At 34.9% G+C, this 26,290-nt stretch overlaps 1 protein-coding gene across 1 annotated transcript in view; it reads right to left on the minus strand.

Annotated features, from left to right (window-relative positions):
* The window catches only part of LOC145672005 (phospholipid-transporting ATPase ABCA1-like), a 378,961-nt gene that overhangs the window by 275,147 nt on the left and 77,524 nt on the right, over positions 1–26,290 (minus strand). The window contains exon 9 of the mRNA XM_081741187.1: positions 14,198–14,354. Coding sequence (XP_081597313.1) covers positions 14,198–14,354 — 157 coding nt within the window. The remainder of the gene's footprint in view (positions 1–14,197; positions 14,355–26,290) is intronic.

Below are 26,290 nucleotides of genomic sequence, written 5' to 3' on the forward strand. Positions count from 1 at the left end.
TTAATTTCCTTTTCAAAATTTGTTGTGGTATTTCTTTACTTGGGAGTTATCAAATAACACACTTCTAGACAACAGTTGGTTTTGCTTATTTCCTTCTAGGTTATTGACCGCATTGAACATATAATTATATGGTTAATTCTAAGACTTAGGTATATCGAGAGTGGTACATAGGACCATTTTTTAAATTTGGGAATTGTGATAACCAAAATTTTAGTATGAGGCGCGAAGTTTGAATGTTCAATACCTGATTAATATGAAACAATACTTTGAACTTTAGTCACAGCTCATAGTCTAAGATCATTGGTGGTAATTGATTTTTTACCTTGAGCTTTAGAAATCTGATAGATAACCTTATTGAATCTTATGACTCATAGTCTAAAGGCAATATGATATCTGATATGCTTTAACTTTGAAATTTAGTCATAAGGTGATGTAAGCTGATCACTGGCAAAGTTATTGATGATGCAATTTGATTGGTTGATCACTGTCCTTCGTGCAATCTGATTGGTTGATGATTTTCAAATCTTTGCTGCATTCAGTTTTAAGTTTTGTTTAACATTTATCGATTACTCTTTAATAATCTTGGTTTGAACATTTTCGTTCAACATTTTGCACTCATTGATAAATATGGTCAAAACCGTTTATTTGTTAATCGAATAGTTAAAAACCGGATAAAGTTCGACGGTTAACCGTGAAACTTGAAATTGTTCTAGTTAAAAATTTTGTTTTGAAAATTTTTGTTTGAAAATTTTGTTTGAATTTTTTGTTTCAAATTTCTGTTTGAAATTTTTGTTTGAAAAATTTTTTCGTTTCAAAATTTTGTTTGAAAAACTTTTAAAATTTTTTTTGTAAAACTTTTTGTTCGAAAATTTTTTCATTTCAAAATTTTTAGTTTGAAAATTTTTTGTTTGAAACTTTGAAAATTTTGTTTGGAAAATTTTGGTTTGAATTTTTTTAAGTTTGTGCACTCATTAGTAAAGAAGCGGAATTGTTTAGAACAAAAACATCTGGCAACAATGTTTATCATGATGCAATAGTACACGTCAGAACATGGGGTTGTACTTAAAATGAAAAACACAAATCATTGAAATTGATCATTTTATTACGTTGCACTGGTTAATCACATACATCTATACCAGATAAAGGATTTGGATATTGTCGATAGATGATATTTTGAACTTCTTTCACTAGTTTGTCTTTAGCGTATACTTTTAATTCCAATTGAAGTCTTCTAAGGTCTATTGCAATGTCAATTGGTGGAAACTCAATGTCCATTTTATCACAAATAAACTGTTTATCAATACAGGTATGCACCCACGAACGATGTTGACTACCATCACACCATCTAGATACATCTTGTACAATATGCATAACACATTTCTCAAAAAAAAAAATACTCTTTCAGGAATATACTTGTTTTGTTGCACACTTCCACTGAATGTTTAACACATTGATGAATTTGGTTCATTCCGTTTGGTTAGATACACCATGTTGCGTGGTTCATGCGATGAACTCATTTTACGTAACAGCGCCATCTTCTTCTCGAGAACTGTACGTAGCACAACTTCATGATTTGAGCCTAATGATTTGACTATGGTCACATTTAGCTCCTCATGAAAATTATCATTCATATGGTCGATTCGTGTACATAATATCTGCCATTCTTCAAAGTTCAATTGTACACCAAATTGTTCTGCTTTGCCCAATCGAATAACAGGTTCAAATGTTGTGGCACAGATACCAACCATCACATGTTTTGTTTAGCTTGCGAAGAGGAATTCTTTATCTTTGGGAGTACTCCAAACTTCCTTTACTTCCAAAATTTACATTTTTTGACAATTTTTACCCATGAAAGGGAACGAAATTTATAATGATATTAGTTAGGGCTCTGTACTATTATACCAAATTGGATAATTTCTAAACTTTTAAGGGTGGGTCAATTTACCTCTGAGAAATTTTAAGATGAAAGCATCAATGTATTTATGACTTATAAAAGAAAATAGACCCCTGAACACAATCATATGTTCATATAAAATAATAAAGCCCTCATTAAACATATAAATTGGGTCAATAACCTACGAAATTTAAATTTTTGGCAAATTTTTTATCCATGAAAGGAAACCAATGAACCACCTAAATTTATGGTGATACAGATTAGGGTCCTATAGTACTATATTAAATGTTTACATTGGGCAATATCCAAAATATAAGGTTATAAAACGTCATTAAAGAGAGTCAATAACCTCCGAAATTTCAATTTTTGGCAATTTTTTACCCTTGAAAGGGAACGAGATGGACCATCCAAATTTATAGTGATACATATTGAGGTCCTATACTATTATATCAAATGCTTAAATTGGACAATTTCCAAAATTTAAGGGATGGGCCAAGGTATCCCTTCCAAATTTTAAGAAGGGTGCATCAATGTACCTATGTCTTATGTAAGAGAATAAATCCCTGTACACACCGATATAACCATGTAAGGTAATAGGATCTCATCCAAGGGGATAAATTGGGCCAAAAACCGAACACGCGGTACAACGTATTGCTTACGTTTATATTTTGGCAATGTTTTACCCATGAAAGGGAACGAGGTGGACCACCCAAATTTATAGTGATACAAATTAGGGTTCTATACAATTATACCAAATATTTAAATTTGGCAATTTCCAAAATTTAAGGAGTTGGCCAAGGTATCCTTACCAAACTTTTAAAGGGGTGCATTAATGTAACTATGTCTTATGAAAGGGAATGGACCCCTGTATACGCTCATATAACTATATAAGGTAATTATACCTCATCAAAGGTGATAAATTAAGTCAAAAACTTCCGAAATTTGAATTTTTGGCAATTTTTCACCCATGAAAGCTAACGAGAGGGATCCCCAATACTGATAGAAGTACATATCCTTGTCCTAGGTTACCACACCAAATTTTTAGATTTGCCAGTTTCCAAAATTTAAAGGGGTGGTTTTATGTACAGTGATGAAAATTTTCCGGAAAAATTTTCCGATTCATAAAAATATACTCCATTTATTCCTACATCGTTGTTTAGCCGTGATGTGAGGTGGAAAATTTTCTGCTATATTTTTCCGGAAAATTTTCCGTTCTTAAATATTAGTGATCAAGTAACAGTTCCTCAGTATTCATAAAATTGATTGAAATCATGTATAGAAATGTTAAAAAGTGAAAGATCGTTTAAAGAATCTGAAAATTTTCATGGCTCAGACAATTTTCAGTACTGGGGCCGCGGTGGCTCAGTGGTGTCGGTGGGTGTAGCCGAGCGGTCTGGGGCGTTAGACTGATGATCGTGAGGTGAAGCCCATTGGGGGTTTGAGTCTCTCTGTAGTAGCAAGGGTGGAATTTTAACTGTATTCGATGTTTCTGTATTCGTGTCCCTGTCGTGTCTAGTAGTCCTGAAAAGTGGTTGCAGTAGAAAATACGTCCGGAAGTTTAAAAAAAGTGGTAGAGCGTTCACCTCTGGTGCATGGGGTCGCGGGTTCAAACCCTGTTCCCGCCAAGTGAACTTTGTGGTGGACAAACACCGTGTTCGTGGGTTTCCTCGGGGTTCTCCTGTTTCCTCCCACTTTCTTCATTCCACCATTTCATTCATTACTCATAATCACCGTCTCCTTTAGCCTAACCGGCATAACCGTGGGACGTAAAACTCAACAATTTCATTTCATTTCATACAATTTTCAGTACTATGTAGGAATAAGTTAAACAATTTTTCATGAATCGAAATATTTTCTGTCTTGTATGGAAAAATTGAAGAACAAATTTTCATCATTTTGAAGCAAAAAGTAAAACAACTTTTTGTGAATCGGAAAGTTTTATTGCTCTGTAGAAACCAATGATAGCAATTTTCATGACTCGGAAAAGTTTCATCACGATGTAGAAACAAGTAAAAACACTTTTCATAATCCGGACAATTTTGGATATTAGGTTTAGTTATGTTTGGTGGAAAATCTTCCATTATATTTTACTGCACATTCAGCTATAAAATTCAATTCCTGTAGAGGAAAGTTAGACAGCAACAAATTATCATTTTCCAATTATCTTTCTGAAACCAGAAAATTTTCTAATATTTCAAGTTGGGAAGTAAAAATATACAGTCTCTCTCTCTCTCTCTCTTTGTGTGTGTGTGTGTGGGTGTGTGTGTGTAAAGTGCAGGGAACATACATCGAGTTCGTAGAGAACAAATATCCCATTCCAATATGTAAAATGTAACAAGAAATTGAAAAGAAACCTTTGTGAATTTATCAATTTCAGAAACAGAAAATTCCACTATTTCTTCACATGTAGACCTGCCTATGTAATGAAATAACTACATAAAAGTTCCTTATGAAGATTATTTTTGTAACAGAAAATAAGAAAAATGATTTTATTGTGTTTAACACTCGTAAATCATAATTTCAATATTGGAATTTTGTATAACCAACATCTTAGAGTAGATATTTGTATTGTAAAACTACTATTATTATGTATAAAAATGTATTAGAAATAATGACGATTCGATAGAAGAAGTACATACATATATATACACAAATCAGCTTACTTATTAGTTATATTTCACTTTCTCTTTTGAATGAATATATAAATAAATAAATGTTTATTTCCAGAAAATGGTCAGTATTTGCTTTCATGAGTTACTTAAACTCGAATTTTGGGTAGTCAAAAATTTACAGTAGGCACTTTATATTATATCTACTTATTTGCAGTATGTAAATCTATAAAAGTAGTAAACCGTCTTATGCGAATTAAACTGACGAAATCTAATATTGTAAGATCAAAGGTGAATTCTGAGGGAAGAACACATTGAAGTTTTTGAAACATTCTAGAAATGAAGAATCGTTAGATTTTCACTTCATGAAACTTTTTAAAACAATATTTATTACCAATAAATTTTACGGCTAAACAACGATGTAGGAATAATTGGAGTATGTTTTTATGAATCGGAAAATATTCATGACTTTTAATAAATTGAAATTTTAAATTATATTCTAGAATGGGATATTTGTACTCTACGAACTCAATGCATGTTCTCTGCACTTTGCATACACACACACATAGAGAGAGAGAGAGACAGAGAGAGAGAGAGAGAGAGAGAGAGGAGTTGAATTGAGTTGATTTTGAGTTTAACGTTCCTTTCAGCAGCGAGACTATATAAGACGGGACCAACTGATTAATGTGAAATCCGAACTACATGAGCTCCCGCTGGAAAACGAAGTCAGGTCTTCCATGCCAAAGGCGCGTATGCTAACCGCTTAGCAACGAAGGAGCTCGCAGATGAAAAGAGAGAGAGAGAGAGAGAAACACTGTGTAAAATTTTAGTTCCCAACTTGAAATATTAGAAAATTTTCCGGTTCCCGAAAGCTAATTAGAAAATGATAATTTGTTGCTGTCTAACTTTCCTCTACAGGAATTGAATTTTATAGCTGAATGTGCAGTCAAATATAGTAGAAACCTTTCCACCTAACATCACTAAACATAATATCAAAAATTGTCCGGATTATGAAAATTTTTTCCACTTGTTTCTACATCGCGATTAATATTTTCCGATCTATGAACATTCCTTTCACTTGTTTCTACAGAACAATAAAACTTCCCGATTCACAAAAAGTTGTTTTACTTTTTGCTTCAAAATAATGAAAAATTTCCGACTCATAAAAAATTCTTCAATTTTTCCATATAAGATAGAAAATATTTCGATTCATGGTTTTTTTAAACTTGTTCCTACATAGTACTGAAATTTGTCTGAGCCATGAAAATTTTCAGATTCTTTAAACGATATTTCACTTTTTAACATTTCTGTACATGAATTCAACCAATTTTATGATTGCTGAGGAATTGTTACTTGGTTACTGACATTTTTTTAGAACGGAAAATTTTCCGGAAAAATATAGCGGAAAATTTTCCGAAATGGAAAATTTTCCGCCTCACATCACTACTTATATACCCCTGCCAAAATTTAGGGGATGGGACAAGGTACCCTTGCCAAAATCTGGGGGGTCCTAAGTACCCATAGGTCATTGACCTGGGCGCCCGGGCGCCAGACTCTGGGAGCGAAAAATTGTCCTCAAGTGGGGCCATTACTACTAATATCTGCAGAAAATGAAGTGGCATTCGTTAATCTATATCTTCTTATGTTTTGTTACAAAATAACATTGCTTTTAAGATAACTATGGGCAGGTTAGAATTTTATTTTTCTTCAACGTTGAATCACAGTCATAGGCGCAAATCTGTCTTTTACATTGGGGGGACGGGTAAGACCGTTTCGCCCATAATCTAGTTTTTAAATCGATGTTCAAAATATTTATGAAGTTGAGAAACAATACTGTGAAGGATCAGGGGAGCAGAGTTGTCTTCAACATTGAGAGGTGGGCAGATTTGAGGCTTATTCTGGGGAGGGCATCAATTTTATTTCACTTTCCTTTGTGGCAGTCGGAAACAAAGCATCACATTTCTCCCTCAAAAACACGTTTCAAATCGGATTACTGGGGGGACAATCCTCCAGTTAAAAGATTGGGGGACATGTATCCTTGATCCCCTCGTGATTTGCGCCAGTGATCACTGTTGCTTCCTTCCTTACCTACAAAAAATCTATATCCTATACGGAAAATAGAGAAAACATATATACTAAACACACAGATATAAGTGAATTTCTAACATAAATATTAAAAAACGAATTTAACCATACTTGTACAAAAGATCGATGGGACGATGCTTTTGTGTTGCATTTCGTGTGATCACACGATCCTTTTCTGTTGCATATCGTGTGATCACACGAACCAATCTCCTCGATCATGTACAGTGGGCAACAGAAATTCTTGATGTACAAAGTTCGCGAGATAGGCAACCCAACTAACGCCTGCTTCAAGATTAATTACGCCTGGTAGAGTAGCTAGAACAGCATCACGAAGTTGCCCCCAACTGTTAAAAGAAGAAATCGTAAAGTGTGTTTTTGTGCGGGAGTGAGGAAAAACACCGGCTGACGAAATGAGTCGGAGACGTTGGATACTTGTACACACAGTAAACAGCACAATACCAGAAAAAATATACGGACACCAGACACACCGATGAGTAGATAACAGCCAGGGGACTTAAATAATCTTATAGTTAACTCAAATGAGGGGATATAAACAAGTTGACTTACTTCAAATGACTATACATATATGCGTATCAAATAATATACGGATATATTATGCGGTATATGTAGTACGATATTTTTAAAAATAAACACAAAGCCTTGTGCTGAGTTTTAAAACTATTAACAGTAGTCCTACCTGCAAATCAATTAAAGTATTGATTGATCATTCAGGGGAAGAACCCAGACTCTAATGAAAATTTTGGGGCTCTAACAGGGCCCGAGCTCCTAGGTTCTGTCGCCACTGACGAGTTGGAGAACTTACCCGTACTAAGCGTATTTCTCCTTAGATCGCAAATATAACTGAGGGTTCATGATTTGTTTAATATTTGTGAAAATTTACACATTGAGACACAAAGAATAAAAAGGAGAATATAGTATCAATAAACAACAATTTAAAAATGCACGAAATTAACCGTTAATATCAAATATAGAACCATTAACAGAATTAACTCTGTAACACGTTTTCTTCATTCATTTTCCATCCTTTATTTTCAGGATTACATCATCACTGAATTTCCCCACTCGAGATTATTTTTCATTTAGCAGCATGCAACTGGAGCCCTGCCTTGTAAATGAAACATTTTTAAAATGGTAAACGGCGAATGCGGGAATCGAACCCGGGCAGCCAGATTAGAAAACCACAACTCTTAACACTCATATAAAGCGTTACTTCTTCCAACTTGCCTAAATAAAGAACATTTTCTGTTCGACAGTAGTTTGTTAATAGTCAGATTGATTGGCAAAAGACAGGAATATGTAATTGACTCGGGGTGCATTATATCACTGTATTCACTAAATTATCAACATTACAGATTTTTTAGAAACAAAATACAAAACTCCTTTATTTTGAATCAAATGCGGCGCGTGTATTATACTCGTAAACAAACTAAAGACAAATCAATTGCTGCGTAGGAATCGTGGTTAACTGGTCAAGGAGCTCCACCAGTAATGTGAAGGTAGTCGAATCAAATCGGATCCACGAACAACCAGTACATTTTATTTTATTTTATTTTATTTTTATTTTTTTTTTACTTTAGAATGTTTGGTGGCGATTGATTGGCGATGACACACGTTTCATTTTCTTCTGATATTTGAATACTCGGATGTTTCAATATTTGAACTATCAAATCTTCAGGAATAATAATAATAATAATAATAATAATAATAATAATAATTATTATTATTATTATTATTATTATTATTATTATTATTATTATTATCTCATAGATGATTAAAAGTTAGGAGCTTATTATCGCTCAGGGCATAAAATCACAACCAGAAATGTAACATTTGGCAAGAATATTTCGGTTTTGTTTATTGTTGCTCACGAGAAGAATAATTTCTCATCTCGTTTCTGAAACAAAACAAACAAAATTGAGACGAGAGTTAACATTTTACATTTGAGACGAGACAAGGCTAAGTCAAATTAACGTCTCGCGTTGGAGATGGAAATCGAGACGAGACGAAAATATCGTAAACATTTCTCTTTTATCTCGATTCTCGAAATAGTGCATGTCCATTCTTTAAGGAACAATTGCTTTGTAAACTGAATCTTATACGCTATTTTGTTACTTTCTATTTCGGAGCTCATTGATTTATTATGGTCTGTGTAGGTATTTTGGTAACAAAGCTTTTATAATTACTTCTGCATATTCTAAAATTTAGTTTATTATATGCCTTACTGTTCAGTGATATTCAGTTATTTTTATTACAGTTATCTTCCTCAAAGCGTACAGTAGAATACTATCTACACGAAACTTCAGTGGAACGCTTTGGTTTAAAATTTTGGTAGATGCAGAGGTGTGTCCTGGAGGTCCAGACACCCTCTCGAAATCCCGACATATCTGTAAGTTTTGCCTAATTTTAGGGCAACTTTAAAAAATTTAATACCACTATTATTATTACTGAAATTTTAAGATCTCAATATTACGTCCTATTGCAATGTAAATAAGCGTACTGAAGGTGATAGGAAAAGATAAAGAATGGATAAGATATAGTGATAGAGAAAGGATAAGAGCGACTAGTGTCCGAAAGTAAACGAGAAGGGAGGTGTCAGCTCCTGGACAACATTAATATCGAAACTTCGGATACCTAACACAAATTAAGTAGGATTTGTCTTCACCATGATATATAGTAGCACTCTTTCTTTGGCTAAATGACTTTGGATTACGTATGTGTTATATTGATATTTTAACAAAATATATATACCAATATAGGAAAGAACAGTTCTTATTTACAAATTTTGGTTGAACGGATATATGGAACATGTTGGAAATGGCGAACGAAAATATTATTTCTAGCAATAGGAGAAATAATGAAATACGTATACAAAATGTGCAAAATGTAGCACCACAACTAAATGAAACACACGTTTTTTAAATCCTTCACAAAGGTATAATATTCTGAACTAGTTAAAATGTATCATCTTTACTTTTCTTCTGATTGTTACAAAAATGAAATAGACCACCCAAATTTATTAGAGTAATACAAAATGATATAAAAATACCGACCTTGTTATAATGGGCCATCTTCCGTTTTCTGTGGTTGGTACAAAACTAAAAGGAGCTTTTTCTGCTTGCTATAAAAGTGAATAGGTTTATTCCTTCGTTTATTTGATTAGTACGAAAGGATATAAAATTATCCTCCTTCGTTCCTTCGTTTATTTGAATAGAACAAAAGGTATACAAATTCTGAGCTTATTCCTTCGGTTGTTTGAGTAGCAGAATATGATCTTTCTTTGTTTTTCTCTGGTTGATACAGAAAGTAGAACATCAAAATTTATTACTTCGTTTATTTGAGTAGTACAAAATGTACATATATACTGAACTATTTAAAAGTAGACCTTCTCCGCTTTTTTAATTGCTAATACAAAAGTAAAGAAGCAAACAAAATTTATTCATTCTTCAATTTTTTCTACTTGGTACAAAATTGAATAGGTCACACAAATTTAACCCTTCGTTTATTTTATAGCACAAAAAGGTACAAATTGACCTTATTTGCTCAAGCCACTCAAATTTATTCTTTCGTTTGTTTGAGTTTGTTACAATGGTACTGAAATATTGAGCTAGTTAAAGAATGGACAAAATTAAATAGGCCACCCAAATTTATAGTACAAAAACTTGGACTACTCAAGTTATTCTCAGTTTTCAATGGTACAAAAAGTATAAAATCGATCTTCTTTGATTTTCTTCTGATTGGCACAAAAATAAGATAAGTTATCCAAATTTGGGTAGTAAAAAATTCTACAGAAATGTTGAACTAGTTAAAATGGGCCTTCTTCGTTTTTTTTTTCTCTGGTTGCTACAAAATTAAATACCTCACTCATATTTATGCCTTCGTTTATTAGACTAGTTTAAAATGATATAAAATTCGGAGGTAGTTAAAATGGTCCTTTTTTGCTTTTTTTCTGGTTAATATAAATTTATTCCTTTGTTTGTTGAAAAAATACAAAATGGTCTAAAATACTCAGCTTCGGTTTTTCTCTGGTTGTTACAAAATTAAATAGCTCACTCAAATGCATTACTTCGTTTAACTGATTTTGAGTTAGTTAAAATGGTCCTTTTTTAGAGTTGACACAAATTATAAGTCCTTTGTTTATTTGAATACTCCAAAATGGTAAAATATTCTTAGTTTGTTAAAATGGTATTTCTTTGTTTTTCTTGGAGGTACAAAACTAAATATTCCATTATTTATTTGAGTAGTAAATTATATAAAATACTCCTTCTTCGCCCTTTTTTAGACCACTCAAATTTATCCCTCCGTTTGTTTAAATATTACCAAATGTATAAAATTCTGAGCCAGTTAAAATGGCATTTCTCATTGGTACAAAATTGAATAGGTCACTTAAATTTATTGTTTCGTATGATATAAAATATTCAGCTAGTTCATTTTTCTCGTTGGTATAAAAACTAGAACATCGAAATTATTCTTTCGTTACAGAAATTATGAACTTGTTAAAATGCCTCTTCTTCGGGTTTTTCTGATTGATACAAAAATAGGTCATTAGAGTAGTTCAAAAGTTACATAAATTCTGAGCTAGTTAAAATAGTCAATTTTAGTTTCTTTAAACAGTACATAATGAGCTAAAGTAGCTCTTATTCTCTTTTCCAGTTGGTACAAAAGAAAATTATCCACCTAAATTTTATTCATTCTTCACTTCTTTTTTTCTAGTTGGTACAAAACTAAATATTATATTCCTTCGTTTATTTGAGTAGTACAAAATGATATAAAATTCTGACCTAGATAAAATGGCATTTCTCGTTGGTACAAAATTGAATAGGTCATTCAAATTTATCCTTTTGTCTGTTTAAATAGTACAAGATGATTTAAAATTCTCAGCTAGTTAAAATGGCATATCTTTCCTTTCTAGTACAAAAATAAATACTCCATCCAAATTAATTTTGCGTTTATTTGAATAGCCCAAAAGGTACAGAAATTCTGAGCTAGTTAAAATTGTGCTTCTTTGGTTTCTTTCTCATTAACACAAAAGTAAATAAGCCACTCAAATTTATTCCTTCTTCACTTTTTTTCTGCTTGGTAAAAAATTGAATAGATCACACAAATTTATCCGTTGCTCTGTTACGAGTTATTTGACCTTTTGACTTCAATAGTCAATATTTTCGTACATGTAGTTGATGATGTGTTACTAAATGAGGAACCAGAGTTCGCTACGGTTAAAAATAGCTGAAATATTGATTTTTAAAAATTTAAGTATTTCTGGACTTTGTCAAAATTCGAGGGGGGTGATTTTTAAGTATTCCTCATAACCGCACCCATGATTGATTATTTTTTGAAATATACGTTGTGTTGAATATGTTCATGAAAACCAGAGTTCGCTGCGAATGTGGCTTCGTTTACGAGTTTGACCTTTTGACCACGATGGTCATTAATTTTGGAACTTGTAGTAGTTGATGAACTAATACTAAATGTGGCAACAGCACCTCAATATTTGGCTCCGTTTTCGAGTTATTAGGTTTTAAGCAATTTGACCTTTGACCTCGATGATCATTATTTTGGAACTTGCAGTAGTTGATGACCAATTACTAAATGTGGAAACACCACCTCAACATGTGGATCCATTTTCGAGTTATTAGGTTTTAAGTATTTTGACCTTTGACCTCGATGGTCAGTAGTTGATGACCAATTGCTAAATGTGGAAACACCTCCTCAATACGTTGCTTCGTTTACGAGTGATTGGGTTTTAAGTGTCATACAAAGGGCGTATCCCACATAAACTATAAGACCCAGTAGAAATAAATATGATATTCGTAATCAGCATGTCCGAAAATCCCTATATTCCAAGTTTCATCCAAATCGGTTAAAATTTACATATAAACGGCGTATCCCACATAAACTATAAGGCCCAGGTAAAAAGAATTCTTTGCTATGTTAGAACGAGTATACCCCCTTTGTTATGTCCGTAGCCTCTGTGGGAAATAGGGGTGTCCACAATAGGGGTTAAAAAGAGAACAAGTACATCCCCATTATTCTCTAGTTTTTTGCTGTGTTCGAATAGGGGTTGGAAACGATGCTCATAAAAGAGAATGAATACACCCTAAACAAATACATCTCTGCTATGTTCAATTAGGGGTGGAATGAATTTGCTATGTTCAAATAAGGGTGGAAAAAGTGATCATCAAATTGAATGAATACACCCCCTGTAGACCGTGTGGACGGTTCAGTAATCTTTACTATAATGTGCGCATTGTCTATGTTAAAATAGGAGTTGGAACGAGTACACCCCTGCTATGTTACGTAGTCTTATGTATTATCTGCCATGGTAAAAATAGGGGTTGGAAACGATGCTCATAAAAGAGAACGAGTACATCCCTTAAAGATTATCTACTCTGCTATGGTAAAATAAGGGGTGGAAAAGTACGTAGTCTCATGTATTATCTGCTATGTTAAATACTTGTGTGTTCGTACCCCTTTGCTATGTTACATAGGTATTCATTGTCTGCTAAAATATGGGGTTGAAAACAAATACACCTCTGCTATGTTACGTAGTCTATGCTGTGTGTTCATAGTCTCAGTGTAATTTCTGCTATGTTAAAATAAGGGTTGAAAAATATGCTCATAAAAGGGAACGAGTCCACCCCTAATAAGTGTTCATAAAAGAGAACGAGTACAGCCCTGCTATGTTACGTAGTCTTATGTATTATCTGCTCTGCTATGTGTTCGTAGTCTCCATGTATTCTCAGCTATGGTAAAATGTTCAAATAGGGGTTGAAAAAGTGATCATAAAAGGGAACGAGTCCACCCCTGCTATGTTACGTAGTCTTATGTATTCTCTGCTCTGCTATGTGTTACGTAGTCTTATATATTATCTGCTATGTTCAAATAGGGGTTGGAAAATATGCTCATAAAAGGGAACGATTTCACCCTTAAATAGTGCTCATAAAAGGGAACGAGTACATCCCCTGAAAAGTGCTCATAAAAGGGAACAAATACACCCCTAAAGTGGAGGTCGTAAAAGACCGTGGGTTGACGGTTCACGATGCTCGATTTCCCAGGGGCTCCTGAGTTGGCCTATGTTGGCCTCATATGGCCCAGATCGATCCATTTTCTACTACTCATGCATCCATTATTTCAAGTTGGAAAAGTTATTTTTATTACTGCATAATATAAATAATAAGTAGACAATAATTAGTTAGTGCATTATAAACACCTATATTACCAATTATAAAAGTTTTTGGTTTCAAAAGTCGTATATTTTCTGCAAGTTGACAATTTTTCCATTGGAATTAATGATAGCCAACGTAGTCATATTTTTCCATGGTAGTAATTCGAAACAGACAACTACAAAATGCACACATCAGCGCAGCGGTCTCTTTTTCTACAGTCAAGGAATTATAAAACACTTATTTAGAAAATTTCTTGAAACAACTATGTTTGCAGACAGGAAAGATCTTACAGTTGTTGCTATACGAGAACTGTTAAGCATACCACCAGTACAGTTATCTTTAATGTGAATCTCTGATTTGACGCTGGAATGATTTGGAGTTTAAATATTATATATATGTAATACATTTAACTCAAGTTATCTCACCTCGATCCACGCTTGAGGATTGGTTTTCGTATCGTTAATTCGTAAAAGAAACTTTTTAACTTTATCTTTGGAGTCTGCAATACTTGTAAAACTTTTATTTGTGACTTGTATAAGCTCCTGAATGATTGGTACGTTAGGAACATATAATACCTTCCCTCTGGAAAAAAACAAAACATTTAAACATATAAGCATTTTGAAGGCGATACAATAAAACATGAAAAAATAATTACTTACAAGGTAGGGTCACGAAGTAGCTTTACTGAGATCCGAACGAGACAATTGTGTTTGCATTTGATGTGTTATAACTAGACGAATACGAAAGTTATACATGCCACCGAGCGGAATATCGTGAGCTACAACATATTTTGTAATGTAAAAGCAAAAAAAACAAAAAAAATACCTGGCAGAATAGTTTCAACCGGGTCATTTGTTCGGAAACGGTTGGGTGAATGGAAACTCGGCGAACACGTTTCCCATCATTTTCAAGGTCACACTTTTTGGGATAAAAAAAAGTTTTCGTCAAGGTCTCCCGAAGGGACCCAGACGGGGTCCAACTCGAAAGTTTCAAGTGGCAAGGGAGGTTAAGTGGCACATCGTTTGAAAGTTGTTGTAAATTCAAAGAAAATGGAGTAATCCCGACTCTATGACAAACCTGTGCAAAATGGCGGCAGGTAAAAATGTAAGCAAAAACTTAATTGAAAAGTCCATGGCTACCAATATAAATCGGAAACGGTGAGACAAATATGAAAACAGGAAAGGACGTATTAAATTATTTTCAAAGTACAACGATTTAAGTTAAAACGTCTTGTCCCAGGGACTCCACAAGGTCGCAGGTGGGGTCCAACTAAAAACTTTCAAATGGCACGGGGGGTTAAGTAGCACATCGTTTGAAAGTTATCAAATGAAAGAAGATGGAGCAAGTCTCGACTCTACGATAATTCTGTGCAAAATGGCGGCTGGTCAAAGTGGTCAAAATGGCGGCCGAGCTGAATCCAAGACGGCCGCTTAAATCTATGTTATTCATAACAGTACAAATCTAAATCTCCATTTTTGTTTACTATGCATTTAGAAACAATAGGAGGACTAAAGAACAATTGAATTTCGATTCACTTCGACTATTTTTTCATTCCGTAACAACACATATATGTTTTGTTCTTAATGCACGTTCGTCACTGTTCTCTCGATATCACTTACGTGTTTATAATGAATATGCGATGGACGCACAACTCTGACTTCCTATTCATATTGCTAAACAAAAGTTGTATAACTTCGGTTATATTTGTACGCCATTCGTTGGTTTGATCGCAATATTTCAAAATATGAAATGAAATCTTTCAGTTTTACGTCCGACGCTTATGCTGGTAAGGCTAAAGGAGACGCTGATGATGAGTAATGAATGACATGGTGGAATGAAGAAAATGGGAGGAAACGGGAGAACCCCGAGAAAACCCACGCATACGGTGTTTGTCCACCCAAGGAACGCTCTACCACTGAGCCATCGCGGCCCCCCGCAATATTTCAAGCAATACCAAATATACAACAAAAAAGTTCATTTACAAGATTTGCGAGCAGTACCAAACCACGCGTAAATCATTTCAGTATATCAAGCTACGTCAAACTTTGTTGGTTTGGTCACAATATTCAAAAAAAACCAGCATATTTATATTAGTGCTGTCGAATTTTTGTGACATTTGCGGTTTTCAAAACCGAAACCACAAAGGCGGTTTTCGAAACCCAAACCGCAAAAGCGGATTTCCAAACGGAAACCGCAAAAGCTCTTTTTGAAAGCGAAAGCCGTGATGTTTCATAAGCGAAACCATGTTTGTCCTTTTCGAAGCAGAAACAATGTTCGCTGTTTTTAATTACACCTTTTAACAATTGTAAAAGCATTTATCATTCGAGACAGTTGTATTGATTTATATGTGTATTTTAACTTTGTTTTATTTGCTCCAAGACTATTATGGTCAGGCCCGTATCCAGGGACGTCTAGAGAGCCGGGTTCCTCCCTAAATTTTTACTGGCCCCTCCTAAAATTTTCACGGTAGGCTTACAAGTGAACTATAATACGGTGATAAACTATAATATGATTGAATCCTGTAGCCCCCCAAACTTCGACCACTATCCCCTAAATTTTTGGGGTGGCTACGGGCCTGATTGTGGTAATATGTGCAGCACTGTGCGAAATGAATAGTTCGATGGTTGTACAAGTCACAGCTAAATTAGGATTGCCATATTTTAAAATCAGGCAAGTGGGGGTTCTAAACCGTAAGTACTGATGTGAACTTGTGTGTTACAAATACTGACCTGGGATCATTCGCACTTTTTTTAAAAAAGTTATTTCTTTGATAACACTTCCAATGCACTAGCCCTTTTCGGCTGCAGGGAAGCAAACTGGACCCCACTTGATTTTCATATATTTGTAAATTAGATCACGAGGAACACGAACCTGAAAGAATTTTGACATTCGAATTTCGGAACTAAGGATATTCGAACATAAAGTGACCATGGAACAAACTGGACCCCAACTGACTTTTATATATTTTGTAAAATAGACCACGAGAAACACGAATCTGAAGGAATTTTGACATTCCGAATTTTGGAACTCGAGATATTCGAACATAAAGTGACCACGGAAGGAAAAAGAACCCCATTTGATTTTTATATATTTTGTAAACTAGACTAAAATGAGCAATAATCTGAAGGAATTTTGACATTCCAACTTCCCGAACTCGAGATACTAGAACTTATACAGTAGTTTTATATAGTATGTATAAAAGTAACGAAGAAAGTTCTGTCGCTTTTTGACCCATCACCTTAGAGCATCGATATGTCACCTAAGACGTACCTGGAAGATCAAAAATAGTACCCATCAGTATCAACGACCTTCTGCCAACGTTCGGAATGGGCATGGATTCCTTCGCGGTAGAACTTGGTTTGCCCTGAAGCGAAGAAATTATCAAGTGCATTTTGCACCTCTACTACGGAGTTGAACTGCAGTCCTCTAAGGTGAGTGTCCAAGGAATGCAACAGGTGATAATCGGACAGTACAATGTCCAGCGAATATGACGGATGCAATAGTGTTTCCCATCCAAAGCGTAGGATGGAGTTCCGGGTCATTCTAGCCATGTGGGGCTTAGCGTTGTCCCGTAACGGGAGAAACCCTTGCGATTGAGAAGTGCTGGCTCCAGGGTATTACGGATTTTTTGGCGCTCATTAATTGTGTTAATCAAGAGAAGAAAGACAGTCTATGAAGTGTAAACTTAAAAATTAATGAACAGGCCTTGTATGGAAATTTTCCAAGAACTCTCTCTCTTCCCAAGCATATACAGATATGTTTGAATGTGCATGTGTGCAACTAACTTCGATCAAATCGCCCAGCAGTCCTTTTATAGCTAAAAAGAAAGAAGAATCGCTTCACAGAACATTCCAGCAAGAAGTCTCATCGCTAAGTTTAGCCGTTGCATCAGTTGGTTGCGTTTCAAGTCAAAGCCGTGATTTTCCCTTTGGAGAAGCAACACAAGAGGTTGCCGAAAAAAGCAAGTCAGTCTATTGAAGAGACTCGGTTAGGTAGGGGTGCGCCTCGCACCTGTCGTGCGTCCTGCACGTAGAGTAGGCTTTTACACGGGCAAGCACCCAGCCCGTCGACCTGACTTTAAGCTTCCAGAGCTTTGTGCCCGTCATTGTTCCTAAGAAGTTGGAGTAAAAGGAACCAAGTGTCGGTGTTGTGTAATTATAGAACGAGCCTTGAATCTAAATCCATTTGTGATTTTATGAGTTGTTGTAACCGAAAAGGAAAAGAGCTAGCAAGCTAGTTTTAAACGAAGTTCGATGTAGTCAGTGGACCTTGGCTGGAGCACTTAGAAACAATAATCCTGTTGTAAGTAGCATAACTATTGGATGCTTTCTTTCGTATGGCAAATGAATTACTGGATTGGATTTAGGAACCAGTTTCTGTAAAGAGGATAGCCAGAAGAGGAAACTGCGGCTGACTTAATCCGCACCCTCCTTGTGCAGTACAGTATGCATAGTGGAACGCGAGTGTCATACAAATCTTCCCCTACTCTCATTCCATGCCGCTAGCGCAAACTGTAAGTAGAATTGAGAAAGAATCATTCTCATAAATCGAAAAGGCCACCTGATCAGAGTAAATGATTTTAAGAAAATAAAAAATAATTACTTCTGAGCGCTCAAGTTGTTAAATATTATAATTAGCTTGTAGTTGTTTATTGTATATTGTTTGTTTAATCACAATACATAGTACTCGCAATTTTAATTTCACGTTTAATTCTTGGCCGTAATCACTCGTAGCTTTACAGTGTGTTGTAACCAGTTCATAGATTATTTGTTTTATTCATTAATTTTTACGGCAAGCACTCCTCTCTTCCCCGATATCTTTCCAGCGGTCGGTGGAGACGGGGACTGCTTGTATGGTTTATGATTACCTTTTGTGGGCGCTGGAAACCACGAAACCAAAGTTTGGAGCAAGTGAAACAAAAAGAGAGAGAGAGATAATATGTAGTCTTATTTACGATAAACCCACAAAGGTCGGTCATAAGGGTTTTGAGTTTTTCTTGAGCACGGCTCAACTGCTGACAGTAAACAGTTGCATTGATGTTCTGCTCTGACCGGCCGGTAGCAGTTCCCGATGCACGATGTTGCGAGCAGTCTACCAAACACACAGGAGGATCTTCTGCTGCATTGCTGGTTTCAGCTGTTTTGGAACCGGTTCATGGGATTTTAACCAATGACGACGCTGTGGGGCTTCGTACAGAACCCACTTCTCATCACACGTCAACATCCTGTCCAGAAATGGCTTCTTCCTCAGACGAGACAGCAAAGAAACACAGGTGTCTGCTTGCGTAGCCTTCTGGCCCGGATTCAAATCATGTGGGACCCATGGACCCAACTTGTAGTGCTTCCCAAGTTCATGGAGGTGCTGCCGAATGGTTTCTCAACTCACATTGAATTATAGCTCCAGTTCCTCACATATCTGTCCACTGTTCGCCTCAATTGCTACCTGAAGATCATCATTTTGTACATGTGTTGGTCTTCCGGCGTCTGCGACGTGGTGCGTCTTTTGTGAGTGTTTCGTCACCGTCCTTAAACTTGTTAAACCACTCTTGCACTGTCTGCGTAATCACGACACCCTCAGGAAAGGCCTGAGATATCTTCCGCCCCGTTGCAGTGACGTTTGACCCAAGTTTGAACTCGTTCAGCATACAAGCCCTTATGACGCTTTATGGATGTTCCATATTCACTCTGTCCTTACACAAGTTCACATCGTAACGGAATCAGGTAGAATGTTAGATATACCCACACCAACAACTTACCTTTGCCTTATCTCCATTCGCATTCAACTCACGGTGTGAGGGCCAATTGAACACAGACCTCCACAAAAAGTGGCAGAACGTTCTTGGTTACCTTTATATATCTCACAGGACATATGTTTCGTATAGAGAATATTGTGTTTTTTCATATAGATACATGACGTCTAAATTGAACTTTAAATTTTAATATCTTGAGTTCCGTAAGTCGGAATGTCAAAACTTCTTCAGACGCGTGTTCCTCGTGATCTAGTTTACAAAATATATAAAAATCAAGTGGGGTCCAGTTTGATTCCCTGCAGCCAACTTTTCAAACGAAACTGAGTTTTCCAGAATGTACATTTTGCTTCAAACTGAGTTCTGCCCTGGCTAACAAACGTAAATTCGTTTCTATAAGAGTCTTTAAAGTTACACTTGAAGTTGTCGTTCGGCTTTCTTGTAGCTTATGAAGACATAAATAATTCAAGTATGTTTGTCACAACATCTACAAACGAATATTTATTCATATATAACCTCCAATACATTACATTAAAAACACATGAACTACACAAAGAAAACCATTGTGCATTATAGCAGATCTCTTATTAGCAAATGGCCCTGCACATGCGCACTGCTCAGATAGCCTATAGCCTGAGCCTGAGCACCAGTCCAAATTTAACTCAATCACGATTGAGATTATCAGAGGTGTAGCGGTTTACGTTGAATATACCAACACTTTATCAACTAAGTCGTCTTAGATTTTTCTCCAATCCCAAAAAGCGGGTGGTTTTTCGTGATTAAGATATGTTTATGCGGGGGACGAATATAGAACCTGAAAATCGGGTGGTACCCGCTAAAATCGGGTAATATGGCAACCCTAAGCTAAATAGAAAATAAGGTATATCCCTATTTAAGATTACTACACATGCAACTCGTGAAATTCAATTTGAAATCTCATCCACTCAGACTGACAAAGGAGATCTTTTATATAAGTATTACTCTTCCCCTTGTTTTAAAAAATAGTACTGCCACAACACCACCTCCCTTTCTTTAAAAGAAATAAAGAAAGAAAATCTAAATCGTAATATACAACAATTTTATTGTTGATTTGTAGCCACTCCGATAAATGTGAATGTTGTGGTTTTGCATGTGTTAACTGGTTTCTTATCGCAAGTCCCAGACACCTGCAATAGTTTATACGTGAAGGAAACACCGATCATGTTTTATTCTGTATCTTTTCACTTCCCAATAACGATAGCCGTGCCTCTTTGCGACAAATTGCAACTTATTTTTTTATTCTGCCAATTGTAAAAGTATACTCAATAAAAAATTCCCTACACTTTAAGACATTTTAAGAAAAAATACCTTCTTTCCCGTCTGCAAATTTTGAGCATTTTTCCCTACGCCGAGTTAATTTCCCTCCATCTGGCAACTGTGAGCCGAAGTGTGGAAAGATTCTTTACTGTTTTCTCGTCGTTACTTGATACCGGTATTAGTGCTGTCGAATTTTTGTGACATTTGCGGTTTTCGGTTTTTAAGAAAACCGGTTTTCTGAAAACCGAAAACCACAAATGCGGTTTTCAAAACCGAAAAAAGCTGTTTTCAAAACCGACATTTCGATTTATGAAATTTCACTTTTTTCAAAAACGATTTTCGGTTTCTCAAAAATCGATTTCGACAGCACAAATTTATATACAAACTCATTTTTCACGCTGGCACCCATATTGGATTACACATGATGGGGTATTACTCTGTGATATTTTGTGGATATCTACTATTAACCATAAACATAAATACCACATTTCACTTTTCCAACATCAGTGGTTAAGCTGGTCATGCGTTCGATACATAGTGCGGCATTTTGAACTCAAGATGTCATGTTTTTCGAACATTTCGCATCTTATCGTCATTTACTGATCAACATTAATGTTAAAGTTGGTTTTCCTAGGTTCAGCAGTTTGGTATGCCTATCCTTTCGACATAGGTTTTAAGCGGCCATCTGGGATTCAAGGTGGTCATAGATTTCTCTCTTAAGCTTTTGTTTACATTTTGGCTCGTCGCCATTTTACGCAGGTTTATCGTAGAACGTGAAGATTTGCTCCATCTTCTTTCATTTGACAACAGCTTTCAAACGATGTGCTACTTAACCCCCTTGTCATTTGAAAATTTTGAGTTGGACCCCGTCTGGGACCCTTCGGAAGACCCTGGGGCAAACTTTTCTACCCCAAAAAGTGTGCAATTGAAAATGATGGGATACGTATTCGCCGAGTTTTCCAATTACCCAACCGTTTCCGTACAAATGACGTGGTTCAAACTATTCTGCCAGTTTTTTTTTTTTTCTTTTACATTACAAAATATGTTGTAAATCACGATATTCCGCCCGGTGGCACGCATAACTTTGAGACTCGTATAACATATCAAATGCAAATACAATTGTCACGTTTGGATCTCAGCGGAGCCACTTCGTGACCCTCCTTTGTTAGTAATTAAAATTAGTAATTTGCTGAATTAAGACAAAACAAGCTACAAATTTGAACCAATTGAAATTGTTTTTGGTGTTTCATTCGTATTTTGTATAGTGTTATATCCATTCAGCTGGCGTTTTAATAAACTATAACACTTTTCAATAAATTACTGTAGCTCCGACAATTACGTTAGCGGAATGAATTGTAAACTGAAATACAGTGGTTGAAATACTGCAAAACTTCTTTTTTGAAAACTTTATAAAGTTCATAATCTAACAATCTATTTATAACGCTAAAAAGACCATTATTATTATTATTATTATTATTATTATTATTATTATTATTATTATTATTATTATTATTATTATTATTATTATTATTATTATTAAGTATTCTTCCTTTTGCCAGGTCCTGGGACTAATGAGGGTTTTGTTTTTCAATTTTAGATTTGAGCCTGGGAATGTTTCTTCCATGCTTCTCGATCTTCATAATTCCCAATATTTTCTTCTATTTTTCAAATCATCGATCAGCTGTGTTCTTTCTATTCCTATTTCTTGCTTTCTTTCCATCCTTCTCTTCTATGGCGGTATGAAGAAAACAATTTCTTCGCAAGATGAGTCCAATCCAATTAGCCTAAAAGCGTCCTCTTCTCTCCTATCTGTTTTAAAACGTGTGTTTGTTACTCTCTCTGTCCTTTTATCTTCTCCATCTTCCTCCAACACCACATTTCGAAACTCTCTAAATATTTCTTCTCTAACTTCCTTGATGTCCAAATCTCTGAACCATACAGTCCAATGCTCCATATAATTTCTTCCTTAGTCCAATATTGATTCGGAAAACTCCTACAGAATACTAAACATTTGGCTGCTCGAATTTATACGAGTAGATGTTGTTGTTGAAAATGAAGCATGAGAAATAAATAGAACTAAGGATATGCATACTATAAATATATAATTGCAATACTAGAAATAGATCTAACTTCACTGGACTCTCGTATAACATTAGAGCGAAATTTAAAATGGACTTTTATTTCTAAAAATGTGAAAACAAAAACTAAAATAATATCGAATAGAATAGGCAACTTGCCAAATTAGAGAAAAAATATTCGTATACAAAATAAAAGAGTTGAAACAGTGGCGTATTTAGGATTTTGTTTCCGGGGAGCTATGCACAACACGTAAATAAGTACTTATATTTTTCCTTTTGGATGCCGACAATTTTAACGAATTTCATTTTCCTTCCATTAATATTTGTATAATGACACTTCTCCAAGTATGAGGAATGAAAATATTGAGTGAGAGTGGGCAGAATTAATTGAAAGGTAAGATAACCAAATTATCAAGACGGAAATGCTTAAAATTAAATACAGATCCGCGATAACGGAAAGAAATGTAAGTCATTTATAGGAAAAGGCGAAATTTAAACGAAATTATGAAAGAATAAAACAGTTATGAACAATAGAAGGAAAGAAAGTAACAACTAAGAAAAAGAAACAGAAAAGTAGAATGGACGAAAGAAAGAAAACAAGAATAAAGTAAATATAATATATTAAATCTGACAAATACAGTATTATTTCAGAACAAAGAGCATAAGAAAATGTAAAGTCAATGAAATTCTTAAGAATGGTAGGAAGAATTATTGTTGTACGCGGAATGCGAAAAACTAACAAATTTATTTCGGAGGAAGGAGGCTTGACCCCGATAACCTCCCCTAAATACGTCACTCAGTTGAAATAGAACATGCAACAGACCTAAAACTTTGAAAAGAAAAGAATAAAAGAATCTGACAATATACATAAGTAAGTATACAGCTGTGTAATAGGTTTATTAGCTGGATTGAAATGAGTATTTCAACCGTATATTTGTGGCCACAGGAAATTTTGTTTTCGTTTTCAGATCTGCTCAGTTTGTCTTTTGTTTACTAATTATTATATTTACTGTACATTTATTGTTTTTATTCAAGTTTTGGTGGTATTTCGGAGGCCCGTTAGAAGTTCGGAGGCCCGTTTTCTCTTTTTCCTAACTTCGATGTTGCAAAAAGTTGTGAAGCAAAATATTTATAGAGTGGACAATTTATCATGATCATCTTGATACTGCTCAAAATGACGTATTTGTGGAAAATATTTACAATGATTGTTTTCTTCTTTCTCTTCTATAGCAATACAATAGCTTTAAATAGCTGTAATCTCAACAAGTTCTCGCAATTACACGATTTAAGCAATGTTGCATAAACTTCAGCAATGTTTATCGTATCTCCGGAACGGTTTGAGATATCGAAGTACTGTAAACGGTAAAATAATTTACACATTTATTACAAACCATACAAGTAACTACATATGATACTTAGCTCAGCATTTTTTTCAAAATAAGGGCTTTCAAAATAATTAAAATTTTCAAGCCCAGGTAACTTCGTTCTTATTCATTCGAAACAAGTCATACCATGACCATGGTATCCAACACTAAAGTACTTTCGATGTGCGTCATCCTGTGCATCTGCGTTGTGCTATATGTGCGTTAGAGGCTTCCGAACTTTGGATGTTTGTAATGCCCATAACATCCTTAGTTTGAAACACTCAATAATAAAAGTGGTATTTTAAGTTTACGTTTGACACGTTGATTTGAAATTTGTAATAATCTGACGTAGTGCCTGCCATTCGAAAAAACATGACTTTGTATTCGGTTGGTAATACTGTTGGTTGGGTGTTTCTGATTAATACGTTAAAAATGTCTAGCGCATATATATATATATATATATATATATATATATATATATATATATATATATATATATATATATACAAAGTAGAAACTGGATGCAATTAGCTAAGGATAGAAGTCAGTGGAGAGCTTTTGTGAACGCGGCACTGAACCTCCGGGTTCCATAAGCCATAGAGTTAGTCATATATATATATATATATAACTCAAGCTATGAAAAACAAGTTGTACGTAAAAAGAAGAAAAACATAGTAAGGTGAAGTGTTCAAGAAAATTTCGAAAATACTATTGTTTTAGCGGGAGAGAAATAAGGGAAACGTAGATATGCATTAGCAAACAGAATTCTAATACTATAAATATTGAAACAGCACAATAATATTGATATGTTTTTAAACAAAAAAAAAATATGCATAACATTTTAAGAGTTACAATGAACACTGCTTAATGCTGTGCGCTCCATGTTGAAATCATCGTTTTGGGTATCCGTTACTTTGTACAACATGATTTTTTTTAATTTATCAGAGTAAATGGTTTATGTGTCGCTAACATACATCTTAAAGCTTGAAGGTTCTGTCTGAAATATAGTATGAAACCCTCTCAGTTGAGATACAGAGAATTAAGGAGAGAAAGCATAAATTATCTAGCAACATAGCGAATATTAATGTAGAGCCGGTGGTTTTGAAGCCTCCTACGATGATAGTTTGGAAAGTACTAACTTTGTCTCCGACGTGTCTTCAAGTAGAAGAATGGAGTATGAAGAACAAAACATGGGCAGATGCTAAGAAAATGTATGTAAACAGCTTACAAGTCAATTAAAACAAGTTTGCATTCAGCAGATTGCCCATTTCTCCACTTCATAAACACTTGCTTGTAGTGATCAGATCTACCAAAATGTTCATTTTTTTTTTAGAGTAACTCGAGTAGTGTTCACCGTTAGAGTCATACATATACACGCTGTATTTATAGTCAGCCCTCGTGAAGTCAATCTGCACCTATTAATGGAGCTCCTCTTTTAAGAAAGTTTCTAAGGCAGTAGGAGTACATGTGATGCTGAAAGAAATCCATTTTTGATGAATGTAATTATTCGAGCATTGAATTGTTAGTATGCAAGAAAGAAGTATTTTCGTATGCGTTTTTGTAACTTTTAATGTCCTAGGAACATGTCTTTGATAGGGAATTGCATCCCCAAATGCTTCTGAAACATGCAACAAGAAAGGGTAATATCATTTACTAATTTTTAGTAGCAGTTTCGAAGCTATATCCTTCATAGTAGTGATAAGGTAAGAAGTAATTGTTTTAATAATTTCTTAGTAGTGCGTAGTTTGCAACACTTAACAGTTCGAAGGCATGCGCAGTGGGGATGCATACAGATGTAGGAAAGAACAAAGCAAGGATGAAAATAATAATTATTTGTGATTAACAGAGAATAGTGAAGGCCTGAAACGAAACAGAGTTAGTTGCAGATAATGTAAGCCCATATGAAAGTAAGAACAGATAAGTAGTAATACAACGCTGAAAACAGATTCATGTTGGTCTTATCCGGGGCGCCATCTGCAGCAGTTTAGCCAAATATGCTACTAAGGGGCAGCGACACGAAAACTTCAAGAACAT

Source organism: Thermobia domestica, chromosome 15 (genome assembly GCF_964235325.1).
Source record: "Thermobia domestica chromosome 15, izTheDome1.hap1.1, whole genome shotgun sequence".
NCBI lineage: Eukaryota > Metazoa > Arthropoda > Insecta > Zygentoma > Lepismatidae > Thermobia > Thermobia domestica.